The sequence below is a fragment of the Ylistrum balloti genome, unplaced genomic scaffold, assembly GCF_031769215.1.
Source record: "Ylistrum balloti isolate Yb309-2 unplaced genomic scaffold, AGI_CSIRO_Ybal_v1 Utg369590, whole genome shotgun sequence".
NCBI lineage: Eukaryota > Metazoa > Mollusca > Bivalvia > Pectinida > Pectinidae > Ylistrum > Ylistrum balloti.
The window spans coordinates 869,293-883,018 of NW_026781876.1; the positions used below are offsets into that span (position 1 = coordinate 869,293).

Below are 13,726 nucleotides of genomic sequence, written 5' to 3' on the forward strand. Positions count from 1 at the left end.
TAGACATCACCTGTGTCACTCAGCTGATCTTTGAGGCCACTGAATTTTGTGTATGCAGCCAGATGATTCCATCTACTGTAGTCGGAATCATAAGCTGTTTTTGGTGCAGAAAAAGTCGTGGGAGTTGTAACAACTGAAGCATCCAATGCAGCCTGCCTTGCACGCAGTCTGGCACGGAAATCTTTTGCAGCAAGCGTTGTTTCTGTTTCACCAATAACGTACGGTTCTGTTGCTAATTTGGCATCTCGCTGTTTGGTGTCCAACTCTGCCTTTACAGACTTCAGTGTATACCAATTGGCTTTTCTCTGACTGGCGACTGTCTCTGTATCTGTTGTATAGTCAGTTCTATACAATGCAGACATGTAGTTGGCTCTTGATTGTTCAAAAGATTGATCATCTATGTCCAGTTTGTAGCTTCTCCGAGGTCGTACCTCAGCTCTTGGTTCACTTAAAGCACGTGTTGCTCGGAGTTCTCTCATTCTTTCCTCCTCAAGTTTCTCAAGAGCTGCTGCTCTCACGGCTTCTACTGTCTTGATATCCTTCGTTCTTCTGCTAATGTCATACCTAGATTTATATATGTCTTCCTGCTGTTTTAAAGTTTGGAGATATTGCGATGTTGATTTCTGTAAAGACACATCCTCTTGAGCTTTGGCTGATGTGCGCTTGCCTCTTTCCTCCATCTCTCTGTCAAATTTGCTATAATCAGGAATTTCCCTTGTCTCACTAAGTGATCTTATAGATCTAACATCATAGACATCACCTGTGTCACTCAGCTGATCTTTGAGGCCGCTGAATTTTGTGTATGCAGCCAGATGATTCCATCTACTGTAGTCGGAATCATAAGCAGTTTTTGGTGCAGAAAAAGTCGTGGGAGTTGTAACAACTGAAGCATCCAATGCAGCCTGCCTTGCACGCAGTCTGGCACGGAAATCTTTTGCAGCAAGCGTTGTTTCTGTTTCACCAATCACGTACGGTTCTGTTGCCAATTTAGCATCTCGCTGTTTGGTGTCCAACTCTGCTTTTCACGTACGGTTCTGTTGCCAATTTAGCATCTCGCTGTTTGGTGTCCAACTCTGCTTTTACAGACTTTAGTGTATACCAATTGGCTTTTCTCTGACTGGCGACTGTCTCTGTATCTGTTGTATAGTCAGTTCTATACAATGCAGACATGTAGTTGGCTCTTGATTGTTCAAAAGATTGATCATCTATGTCCAGTTTGTAGCTTCTCCGAGGTCGTACCTCAGCTCTTGGTTCACTTAAAGCACGTGTTGCTCGGAGTTCTCTCATTCTTTCCTCCTCAAGTTTCTCAAGAGCTGCTGCTCTCACGGCTTCTACTGTCTTGATATCCTTCGTTCTTCTGCTAATGTCATACCTAGATTTATATATGTCTTCCTGCTGTTTTAAAGTTTGGAGATATTGGTTTGTTGTTTTCTGTAAAGACATATCCTCTTGAGCTTTGGCTGATGTGCGCTTGCCTCTTTCCTCCATCTCTCTGTCAAATTTGCTATAATCAGGAATTTCCCTTGTTTCACTAAGTGATCTTAAAGATCTAACATCATAGACATCACCTGTGTCACTCAGTTTGTTGTTTTCTGTAAAGACATATCCTCTTGAGCTTTGGCTGATGTGCGCTTGCCTCTTTCCTCCATCTCTCTGTCAAATTTGCTATAATCAGGAATTTCCCTTGTTTCACTAAGTGATCTTAAAGATCTAACATCATAGACATCACCTGTGTCACTCAGCATGATCTTTGAGGCCACTGAATTTTGTGTATGCAGCCAGATGATCCCATCTACTGTAGTCGGAATCATAAGCAGTTTTTGGTGCAGAAAAAGTCGTGGGAGTTGTAACAACTGAAGCATCCAATGCAGCCTGCCTTGCACGCAGTCTGGCACGGAAATCTTTTGCAGCAAGCGTTGTTTCTGTTTCACCAATAACGTACGGTTCTGTTGCTAATTTGGCATCTCGCTGTTTGGTGTCCAACTCTGCTTTTACAGACTTTAGTGTATACCAATTGGCTTTTCTCTGACTGGCGACTGTCTCTGTATCTGTTGTATAGTCAGTTCTATACAATGCAGACATGTAGTTGGCTCTTGATTGTTCAAAAGATTGATCATCTATGTCCAGTTTGTAGCTTCTCCGAGGTCGTACCTCAGCTCTTGGTTCACTTAAAGCACGTGTTGCTCGGAGTTCTCTCATTCTTTCCTCCTCAAGTTTCTCAAGAGCTGCTGCTCTCACGGCTTCTACTGTCTTGATATCCTTCGTTCTTCTGCTAATGTCATACCTAGATTTATATATGTCTTCCTGCTGTTTTAAAGTTTGGAGATATTGGTTTGTTGTTTTCTGTAAAGACATATCCTCTTGAGCTTTGGCTGATGTGCGCTTGCCTCTTTCCTCCATCTCTCTGTCAAATTTGCTATAATCAGGAATTTCCCTTGTTTCACTAAGTGATCTTAAAGATCTAACATCATAGACATCACCTGTGTCACTCAGCTGATCTTTGAGGCCACTGAATTTTGTGTATGCAGCCAGATGATCCCATCTACTGTAGTCGGAATCATAAGCAGTTTTTGGTGCAGAAAAAGTCGTGGGAGTTGTAACAACTGAAGCATCCAATGCAGCCTGCCTTGCACGCAGTCTGGCACGGAAATCTTTTGCAGCAAGCGTTGTTTCTGTTTCACCAATAATGTACGGTTCTGTTGCTAATTTGGCATCTCGCTGTTTGGTGTCCAACTCTGCTTTTACAGACTTCAGTGTATACCAATTGGCTTTTCTCTGACTGGCGACTGTCTCTGTATCTGTTGTATAGTCAGTTCTATACAATGCAGACATGTAGTTGGCTCTTGATTGTTCAAAAGATTGATCATCTATGTCCAGTTTGTAGCTTCTCCGAGGTCGTACCTCAGCTCTTGGTTCACTTAAAGCACGCGATGCTCGCAATTCTCTCACCCTCTCTTCCTCAAGTTTCTCAAGAGCTGCTGCTTTCACAGCTTCCACTGTTTTTATATCTTTCCTAAGATCATACCTTGACTTATGTAGATCTTCCTGCTGTTGTAAAGTAAGGAGATATCTATTCCTGGATTCCTGTAAGGAGACACCTTCTTGAGCCTTAGCAGAAGTGCGTTTGGATCTCTCAGAAATCTCCTGATCAAATTTGCTAAAATCAGGAATGTCTTTGGGTTCACTCGATGCCCTGAATGATCTTATATCCAAATTGTCACTGGTTTCAGTCAGCTGGTCTTTAAGACCACTGTATTTGGTGTAAGCAGCGAGATGATTCCATCTGCTATAATGGGAGTCAAAAGTAGGGCGTGGTTCCTCTACAGTTATACGAGTAGTAGCAACGTCTGTTGCAGTCTGTCTGGCTCGGAGTCTCGCTCTGAAGTCCTTAGCAGCACGTGTGGTTTCAGTTTCAGTAATAGCGTACTGCGCAGAGGGAATCTGCTTGCTTCTCTCCTTAGTATTCAGAGCTGCTTGTACTGACTTGAGCGTGTACCAGTTATCTCTTTGTAGACTTGCATTTGTTTCAGTCTCGGTTGAATAACACGTTCTATCTAAGACAGACATATAGTTTGCTCTGGAAGATTCAAATTCCTCGTCATTAATCTCCAAATAGGATTTACGCCCACTTGTTTTTTCTGTACGAGGCTCACTTTTTGCTCTTCGCTGATGAGTTTCCAGTGATTTACGTGCCTCTAAACGTTCCTGAGCAGAAGCACGGACACTTGCCACTGTATTGATAACATCTTTCTTTTTGCCTAATAAATATGCATCATGTTCTCGTTGATAAGCCTGAAGCTGTTCTTGTTCATACTGCCGTTGCGTTTCACTGTCCCGTTTTGACAATGAAATCCGCATTCGTTCTTCCATTTCCTCGTCAAATTTACTGATGTTATCAAGTACAGGAGGTTGACTGGCTGATCTGACAAGCTGAAGAGAGTGATCACTGACAGGTATGTCATCAGTGAGTTTGTCGTATTTGATGTCACTGTATTGATCCCATCGACTATAAGGCACCTCGCGAGTAGATAAAGCATCAATCATGTCCTGGCTCTGACGTAACACGGCAGCTGATCTTGCAAAGGAGTCTTCAAGAGTGTTAAGCTTTCTAGCTCTTTGCCTTGATCGGACATTCTTTGCAGCAATAGGAGTACCAGTATCTGGTGTGCTGTCAAAACTTACACTCTTTTGTTTGGCGTCAGTAGCAGCTCTCACCGATTGTAATGTGTGGATCCTATCCCCGCGACCTGTAGTATCCACTGACCTTTCCATAGCTTCATCGATCTCTGTGGGTCTCTCAAGTGCTGTAAGGTATCTTGCCCTGGAATTTTCAAACCATTCGTTGTCATAAGCAAGTTTGTATGCCATTTTTGGAACTTTGCCTGCTTGCAACTCGACATTAACCTTATCTGGTACAGTTGCCTTGGCTTTAAGTGCAAGTCTCTGAGATCTTAAATCAGCCTCTGCTTTCACAGACTTTAATGTGTGGATTTTCTCTTTTTTGAACTCTGTGGAACTCAGGTCCCCTTTCTTCTCAAGTGCAGCCAAATATTTTGATCTTGAATCGTGGAAAGTTTTTTCGTCCATCGTAACAACAGGTTTCTTGATAATTTGTTTCACCTTTGGAGGCTCACTCAATGCTCTGCTAGTAAATGAAATATCCTTTGTGTTGATATCTTCAACCTGCTGTCTTTCCTTCACATCAATGTACTTATTGAATGCAGCCAAGTGATCCCATCTACTATAGGATGGCTCAGAGGAAACAGTCTCCGTCGAAGAGATTAAAGCATTGCTTTGTTTGGCTGTTAGATGGGCTTGTTCAAAGGCCATTTCCAGCTTTGCAAGCTTTTTGGATCGTAATCTTGATTGTGCTTTTTGGACGGTATGTTCCTCTTGAACAGGGGCTATGTAAGCTTCTCTGGGAGTTTTAGATTTCAATTCAGCTTTAACAGAGTCCAAAGTGTGCATTTGAATCACAGGTTTAGGCACATCAATCTCCTGTTGAGCTGGCCTTTCGAGAACTTGCATATAATTAGATCGTGATTTCTGGAACCAATCATCGTCATTGACAACTGAATATGTCTTCCTAGACACAGCTTTCTCGACAGGTTCTTTAACCAATGTTGGTTTAGGAATTTCTTTCTTCTGTTGTTTTGCCATTGCAGATGCCTGAACAGATGCCACAGTGAGGATCTTAGGTTTGATAAAATCTGGTAATTCTATCTTACGTGGGGCGGCAGTTGACAGGTAACTATTCCTGATCTGGTTAAATTCTTGTTCATTCATGGCTTTTCTCTTTTCTTTTTCCATTTTTGCCCTCGGAATTTCTTCGACCTCTTCTGGCTGAGAAGGAGGTTTAGAACGTTTCGGAATAACATACTCAACATCCTTATATATAACAGGCTCTCGTTTGGGAATGGAAGCTGCATGAGTTCCAATAGAATCAATCTTAGAAATACTGTCTTTCATGGCTACCCTTGCCTCTTCTAATGAATCAATGGCAGAGGTTTTCGGCAATTTATGCTTTACGCGTTTTGGCACAAAAGCAAACTGAGCAGGTGGCTCACTAACAGCCCTTGATCCATCTCTTTCTCTGATGGATTTGTACACTGATTCAAGAGTAAATATGTCCTCCTTTCTCTTTGGTGCTTCATACATTTCTGTGACGGCTGGTTTATCTAATACAGACATGTAACTTGATCTGGATTTATCAAACCAATCATCATCGTAAGAGATTTGGTAGGTCCTGAAGGATTTTCTAGCCTCAGTTGGCTCCTCAATAACCACCTTTTCTTTGGATTCTGGTGCAGGTTTCCATTGGTGCTGACGTTTGAGAGCGGAAGCCTGTACATCAGCTAGGGTAAGAATCTTCTCCTTTGCTAATTCAGGTATTTCTACTGTGGGACGCTTCAATTTGGCAAGGTATTCAAGTCTACTCTGATTAAACTCTGCCTCATTCATTGCAATCCTCTTGGCCTTTTCTGGTCTTTCCTTTATTGTCTCCACTTCTGGTCCATAGACCACTGCCTTAGCCTTTCTTGGTTTCTCATATTCTACATCCCTATATACAGCTGGCTCACGTTTGGTAATCACGGCAGCATGAGTTCCAATGGATTCTACTTTAGAAATGCTCTCCTTCATGGCGATCCTAGCTTGTTCCAAAGAGTCATCAAGTGATGGTTTTGTTAATTTCTTCTTGACGCGTTTGGCAATAGGACTAGTTTCAAATTGTGCTCGAGGCTCACTGACGGCCCTTGATCTTTCCTTTTCTCTGATGGATTTGTGCACTGAATCAAGAGTAAATATGTCCTCCTTTCTCTTTGGTGCTTCATACATTTCTGTGACGGCTGGTTTATCTAATACAGACATGTAACTTGATCTGGATTTATCAAACCAATCATCATCGTAAGAGATCTGGTAGGTCCTGAAGGATTTTCTAGCCTCAGTTGGTTCCTCAATCATCACCTTTTCTTTGGTTTCTGGTGCAGGTTTCCATTGGTGCTGACGTTTGAGAGCAGAAGCCTGTACATCAGCAAGCGTCAGAATCTTCTCCTTTGCTAATTCAGGTATTTCTACTGTGGGACGCTTCAATTTGGCAAGGTATTCAAGTCTACTCTGATTAAACTCTGCCTCATTCATTGCAATCCTCTTGGCTTTTTCTGGTCTTTCCTTTATTGTCTCCACTTCTTCTGGCTCAATGGCTTTCTTTGCCTTTCTTGGTTTCTCGTATTCTACATCCTTATATACAGCTGGCTCACGTTTGGTAATCACGGCAGCATGAGTTCCAATGGATTCTACTTTAGATATGCTCTCCTTCATGGCGATCCTAGCCTGTTCCAAAGAGTCATCACGGGATGGTTTTGTTAATTTCTTCTTGACGCGTTTGGCAATAGGACTAGTTTCAAATTGTGCTCGGGGCTCACTGATGGCCCTTGATCTATCTCTTTCTCTGATGGATTTGTACACTGAATCAAGAGTAAATATGTCCTCCTTTCTCTTTGGTGCTTCATATGTTTCTGTGACGGCTGGTTTATCTAATACAGACATGTAACTTGATCTGGATTTATCAAACCAATCATCATCGTAAGAAATCTGGTAGGTCCTGAAGGATTTCCTAGCCTCAGTTGGTTCCTCAATAACCACCTTTTCTTTGGATTCTGGTGCAGGTTTCCATTGGTGCTGACGTTTGAGAGCGGAAGCCTGTACATCAGCTAGCGTAAGAATCTTTTCCTTTGCTAACTGAGGTATTTCTACTTTGGGACGCTTCAATATTGCGAGGTACTCAAGTCTACTCTGATTAAACTCTGCCTCATTCATTGCAATCCTCTTGGCTTTTTCTGGTCGTTCCTTTATGGTCTCTACTTCTTCTGTTTCAACAACCTGCTTTGCCTTTCTTGGTTTCTCATATTCTACATCCTTATATACAGCTGGCTCACGTTTGGTAATCACAGCAGCATGAGTTCCAATGGATTCTACTTTGGACATGCTCTCCTTCATGGCGATCCTAGCCTGTTCCAAAGAGTCATCACGGGATGGTTTTGTTAATTTCTTCTTGACGCGTTTGGCAATAGGACTAGTTTCAAATTGTGCTCGAGGCTCACTGACGGCCCTAGATCTTTCCTTTTCTCTGATTGATTTGTGCACTGAATCAAGAGTAAATATGTCCTCCTTTCTCTTTGGTGCTTCATACATTTCTGTGACGGCTGGTTTATCTAATACAGACATGTAACTTGATCTGGATTTATCAAACCAATCATCATCGTAAGAAATCTGGTAGGTCCTGAAGGATTTCCTAGCCTCAGTTGGTTCCTCAATAACCACCTTTTCTTTGGATTCTGGTGCAGGTTTCCATTGGTGCTGACGTTTGAGAGCGGAAGCCTGTACATCAGCTAGCGTAAGAATCTTTTCCTTTGCTAACTGAGGTATTTCTACTTTGGGACGCTTCAATATGGCGAGGTACTCAAGTCTACTCTGATTAAACTCTGCCTCATTCATTGCAATCCTCTTGGCTTTTTCTGGTCGTTCCTTTATGGTCTCTACTTCTTCTGTTTCAACAACCTGCTTTGCCTTTCTTGGTTTCTCATATTCTACATCCTTATATACAGCTGGCTCACGTTTGGTAATCACAGCAGCATGAGTTCCAATGGATTCTACTTTGGACATGCTCTCCTTCATGGCGATCCTAGCCTGTTCCAAAGAGTCATCACGGGATGGTTTTGTTAATTTCTTCTTGACGCGTTTGGCAATAGGACTAGTTTCAAATTGTGCTCGAGGCTCACTGACGGCCCTAGATCTTTCCTTTTCTCTGATTGATTTGTGCACTGAATCGAGAGTAAATATGTCTTCCTTCCTCTTTGGTGCTTCATATGTTTCTGTGACGATGGGTTTATCTAATACAGACATGTAACTTGATCTGGATTTATCAAACCAATCATCATCGTAAGAAATCTGGTAGGTCCTGAAGGATTTTCTAGCCTCAGTTGGTTCCTCAATCACCACCTTTTCTTTGGATTCTGGTGCAGGTTTCCATTGGTGCTGACGTTTGAGAGCGGAAGCCTGTACATCAGCTAGCGTAAGAATCTTCTCCTTTGCTAATTCAGGTATTTCTACTGTGGGACGCTTCAATTTGGCAAGGTATTCAAGTCTACTCTGATTAAACTCTGCCTCATTCATTGCAATCCTCTTGGCTTTTTCTGGTCTTTCTTTTATGGTCTCTACTTCTTCTGGCTCAATGGCTTTCTTTGCCTTTCTTGGCTTCTCATATTCCATATCCTTATATACTGCTGGCTCACGTTTGGTAATCACAGCAGCATGTGTTCCAATGGATTCTACTTTAGAAATGCTCTCCTTCATGGCGATCCTAGCCTGTTCCAAAGAGTCATCACGGGATGGTTTTGTTAATTTCTTCTTGACGCGTTTGGCAATAGGACTAGTTTCAAACTGTGCTCGGGGCTCACTGACGGCCCTTGATCTTTCCTTTTCTCTGATGGATTTGTGCACTGAATCGAGAGTAAATATGTCCTCCTTCCTCTTTGGTGCTTCATATGTTTCTGTGACGGTGGGTTTATCTAATACAGACATGTAACTTGATCTGGATTTATCAAACCAATCATCATCGTAAGAGATTTGGTAGGTCCTGAAGGATTTTCTAGCCTCAGTTGGTTCCTCAATAACCACCTTTTCTTTGGATTCTGGTGCAGGTTTCCATTGGTGCTGACGTTTGAGAGCAGAAGCCTGTACATCGGCTAGCGTCAGAATCTTCTCCTTTGCTAACTGAGGTATTTCTACAGTGGGACGCTTCAATATGGCGAGGTATTCAAGTCTACTCTGATTAAACTCTGCCTCATTCATTGCAATCCTCTTGGCTTTTTCTGGTCTTTCTTTTATGGTCTCTACTTCTTCTGGCTCAATGGCTTTCTTTGCCTTTCTTGGCTTCTCATATTCCATATCCTTATATACTGCTGGCTCACGTTTGGTAATCACGGCAGCATGTGTTCCAATGGATTCTACTTTAGAAATGCTCTCCTTCATGGCGATCCTAGCTTGTTCCAAAGAGTCATCACGGGATGGTTTTGTTAATTTCTTCTTGACGCGTTTGGCAATAGGACTAGTTTCAAATTGTGCTCGAGGCTCACTGACGGCCCTAGATCTTTCCTTTTCTCTGATTGATTTGTGCACTGAATCAAGAGTAAATATGTCTTCCTTCCTCTTTGGTGCTTCATATGTTTCTGTGACGGTGGGTTTATCTAATACAGACATGTAACTTGATCTGGATTTATCAAACCAATCATCATCGTAAGAGATTTGGTAGGTCCTGAAGGATTTTCTAGCCTCAGTTGGCTCCTCAATCATCACCTTTTCTTTGGTTTCTGGTGCAGGTTTCCATTGGTGCTGACGTTTGAGAGCGGAAGCCTGTACATCAGCTAGCGTAAGAATCTTCTCCTTTGCTAATTCAGGTATTTCTACTGTGGGACGCTTCAATTTGGCAAGGTATTCAAGTCTACTCTGATTAAACTCTGCCTCATTCATTGCAATCCTCTTGGCCTTTTCTGGTCGTTCCTTAATTGTCTCTACTTCCTCTGTTTCAACAACCTGCTTTGCCTTTCTTGGTTTCTCGTATTCTACATCCTTATATACAGCTGGCTCACGTTTGGTAATCACAGCAGCATGAGTTCCAATGGATTCTACTTTGGACATGCTCTCCTTCATGGCGATCCTAGCCTGTTCCAAAGAATCATCACGGGATGGTTTTGTTAATTTCTTCTTGACGCGTTTGGCAATAGGACTAGTTTCAAATTGTGCTCGGGGCTCACTGACGGCCCTAGATCTTTCCTTTTCTCTGATGGATTTGTGCACTGAATCGAGAGTAAATATATCCTCCTTCCTCTTTGGTGCTTCATGCGTTTCTGTGACGGCTGGTTTATCTAATACAGACATGTAACTTGATCTGGATTTATCAAACCAATCATCATCGTAAGAAATCTTATATGTTCTGAAAGATTTCCTCGATTCAACTGGTTCCTCTTCTTTGAGTTTAACCTTTTCTTTTACTTCTGGTTTTCTTAGCTGATGTCTAATGGCCGACGCCTGAACTGAAGCCAAGGTGTGGATCTTATCCTTCTTGAAATCTGGTACTTCTATCTCACGTTTCTTCTCCAATGCTGTCAAATATTGTTTCCTACTCTGTCTGAATTCTTCTTCCATCAAATCACGCTTCTTTTCTTTGTCAGGTCTTTCCTGAGGCTTTTGTTCTATTTCTGCTTCAACTGGCGGCTCACTTATTGCACGAGGACGTTTCTTTTTCTCATCGAAAGTGATATCTGAAATTTTGTTCAATATGCTCACGTGATCATATTTGCTAGTAACAGCATGTGTTCCGATTGTTTCAATCTTAGACACACTTTCCTTCATTGCAGCTCTAGCCTGTGTCAAAGCTTCCTGATTATATCTAGGTTGTCTGGTCTTTTTTGACTTCAGACGCTTTGTCAACGGAGTTTCCTCCACAGGGGATAGTGGCTCACTTGTGGCTCGACTGTCTCTTGCCTTCTTTGACATTGAATCTTTAACAGACTGGAGAGTAAAGATTTCTTCCTGTTTCGGTTTCACTATTTGTTCTGTAGAGAAGTCAGGTTTCTCAAGTGCTCTGAGATACCTTGAACGTGACTTTTCGAACCAATCATCGTCATATGCAAGTCTGTACGTCTTGCTTGGTTTCTGTAGTTCAAGTTCAGCTGGAGGCTCACTTGTGGCACGTGATGGTTTTTCTGGCTTGCGAGGTTTTGCTGCCTCTCTGGCTTCTGCTGATGCTCTCACAGAGGCCAATGTGTGTATCGTCTGCTTCTTAAAACTCAAATCCACTGCGCTTTCTTCATGACGCCTAAGTGCAGACATATACTTTGTTCTTTCTTTCTCAAAATCCTCTTCCGATGTTTTGACCTTAGTTTTTTCCATTAACTTCGCTCTCTGTTCTACAACATATTCATCGACAGGTGGCTCACTGATAGCACGATCCCGTTTCCTCTCTTCTTTATGTGATAGGTCCTTGTATTTATTGAATGCTCCAAGATGATCCCACTTCGCTCCTACTACCCCGTGAGTTCCAATAGCCTCAGCCTTTGACAGTGTTTCCTTCATAGCTGTCCTGGCACTTTCAAATTCCAATCCAGCATATGGCGCCTGTTTTGAACGCAGTTTTGTTCTAAGACGCTTGGAGATGACTTGTTCCACCATTGGTTCTGGCGGTTCACTCGTTGATCTGCTCTGTTTCTTTCTAATGTCTGACTGTACAGAGGCCAGGGTAAAATATCCTTCTGTCTTCACTGGTTGTTCATCAACTTGCATACGTTTGGGTCTTTCCAGTGCAGCAAGATATCGAGCCCTTTCTTTATTGAAATATTCCTCTTCAAAGTTCACCTTCTGTTTTTCAGTGACTTCTGGTACCAATTTTTCAACTGGAGGTTCGCTGATGGCTCGGGAGGGTTTGATAATTTCAACACCTCTGCGCTTCACAACAGCTTTCACAGATTCTACTGTGTGCATTGGTTCTTCGTAGCGCGTCGTATCTATTACTTTCTTAGGAGACAACACAGAAATGTATTCAGAACGGACCTCATCAAACCATTTCGTGTCCCTGGGCACATATCTTTTACGAGAAACTGAATCAACAACTGTTTCTTCAACAGGAGGTTCGCTGATGGCCCTAATTTTCTTTGACATGGTAGAGGCTCTCACAGACTGCACAGTGTGTATATCCTCTGATTTGCCTACAATGCAAGATTTCGAATATGAACAAGCAGCGTAGTTACTTTATGGATCCTAGAACTGAGATTATAACAATTGTGCTTCATCTTTTATCTCACTGACGTCATCTGTGCCGTGGGTGAAGAGGATGTGGGTTTCATCGAACATTCTTGGAGAAATGTAAAGGATCCATGGAGACGGCAATTCTAGGTATTTCATGAAGATAGAACTGCCTTAGGTTGTTCGGCAGGTGCATTCCTGGACAAAGGTTTACAGAGGAGCAAGTAACAAGGAAAATCCAACAAAAGGAGAAAAGTCACATAGGATCTGTTGAGTCCACCTCACCAGCTGAAGATCTGGAGAAGGAGGGAGGAAAATCGTCTTTTGGATTCTAAAAAGGGCATGCGAGGTTTGAAGACATTTTGAAGATGGTACACATGTACATGTTCGGGATGTTCATTGGCGGACGATCTCGTCCATGGTTCAGCACACAGAGAATCCAAGGTGGAATACACAAATTTATCCAGGTTATGACACTCAGTAAGCTTGTCGTGGTACATTTTGCGAGGGATCTATGTCGCCAGGACATTTGTAGGATTCACATGGAGGAAAGCGGATGCATGATAGAAGGTATACAAGAGTACAAATGATACACAATAAAAAGGAATAAAGGCAACAAGTCCACAGGATATGACTTTTTATTTCTAATTCTTCAGTCCAATATTACGCTATATTAACACTTCTGAAAAAAGACCACAGCTGCACAACTGTAGTACCTAACTTGAATTCATACAAATTATGACGGGTCATGTTAAGCCAGCGATATAACACATGCTGAAGTTTTACAGCCTTAAGCAAAATGTCCACATAATTTGTGGAATATCCATGTGAAGTATTATTTGATAAATCATTAAAATCAACAAAACAATTCTAAAAGCAAAATAGGTTTAGTGTCAAATTATTCAAATTATTTCAAATCTTGTTAGATTAGAAACTGGTTTGAAACTTTTAATTCTCTTTAGATAATTATCAAAAAACTAACACTTTTAAATTTTTTTATGTTAATGAACTGAAAATTGGTACTTGTTTGTTGGGTTACTCGCAAAATGAGTGGTTTATGTATTTGTACAGTCAATGTTGGCACATGCAGGCAACAATAGGCATTAGGTAGGCACATGCAAAACATGCTGGCACAGAAGATATCTGTTTATATTATCCTTATAAGCTAAACTACAGCAACAAAATTATAAGCTAGCAAAGATTACTAACAGCAAATTATAAAAGCAGCAATGAACTCAAATACAGAACAAATTGTGAATCATTAATATTTATTATTTCATCTTAATGTTTTTTCTAAAGCAACATTGTTTTAATTATTGTGAGATCCAAGAGTTATTTTATGAAACATCATGATAAACAAAATGAATATGTTAGTTTTTAAGCTTCAGCTTACATGACAAATATCACAGTGTTAATATCCTCAACT

At 41.6% G+C, this 13,726-nt stretch overlaps 1 protein-coding gene across 1 annotated transcript in view; it reads right to left on the reverse strand.

Annotated features, from left to right (window-relative positions):
- Positions 1-1,583: 1,583 nt before the first annotated feature.
- The window catches only part of LOC132544614 (titin-like), a 154,846-nt gene continuing 142,703 nt past the window's right edge, over positions 1,584-13,726 (reverse strand). The window contains exon 108 of the mRNA XM_060208240.1: positions 1,584-12,263. Coding sequence (XP_060064223.1) covers positions 1,735-12,263 — 10,529 coding nt within the window. The 3' untranslated portion in view covers positions 1,584-1,734. The remainder of the gene's footprint in view (positions 12,264-13,726) is intronic.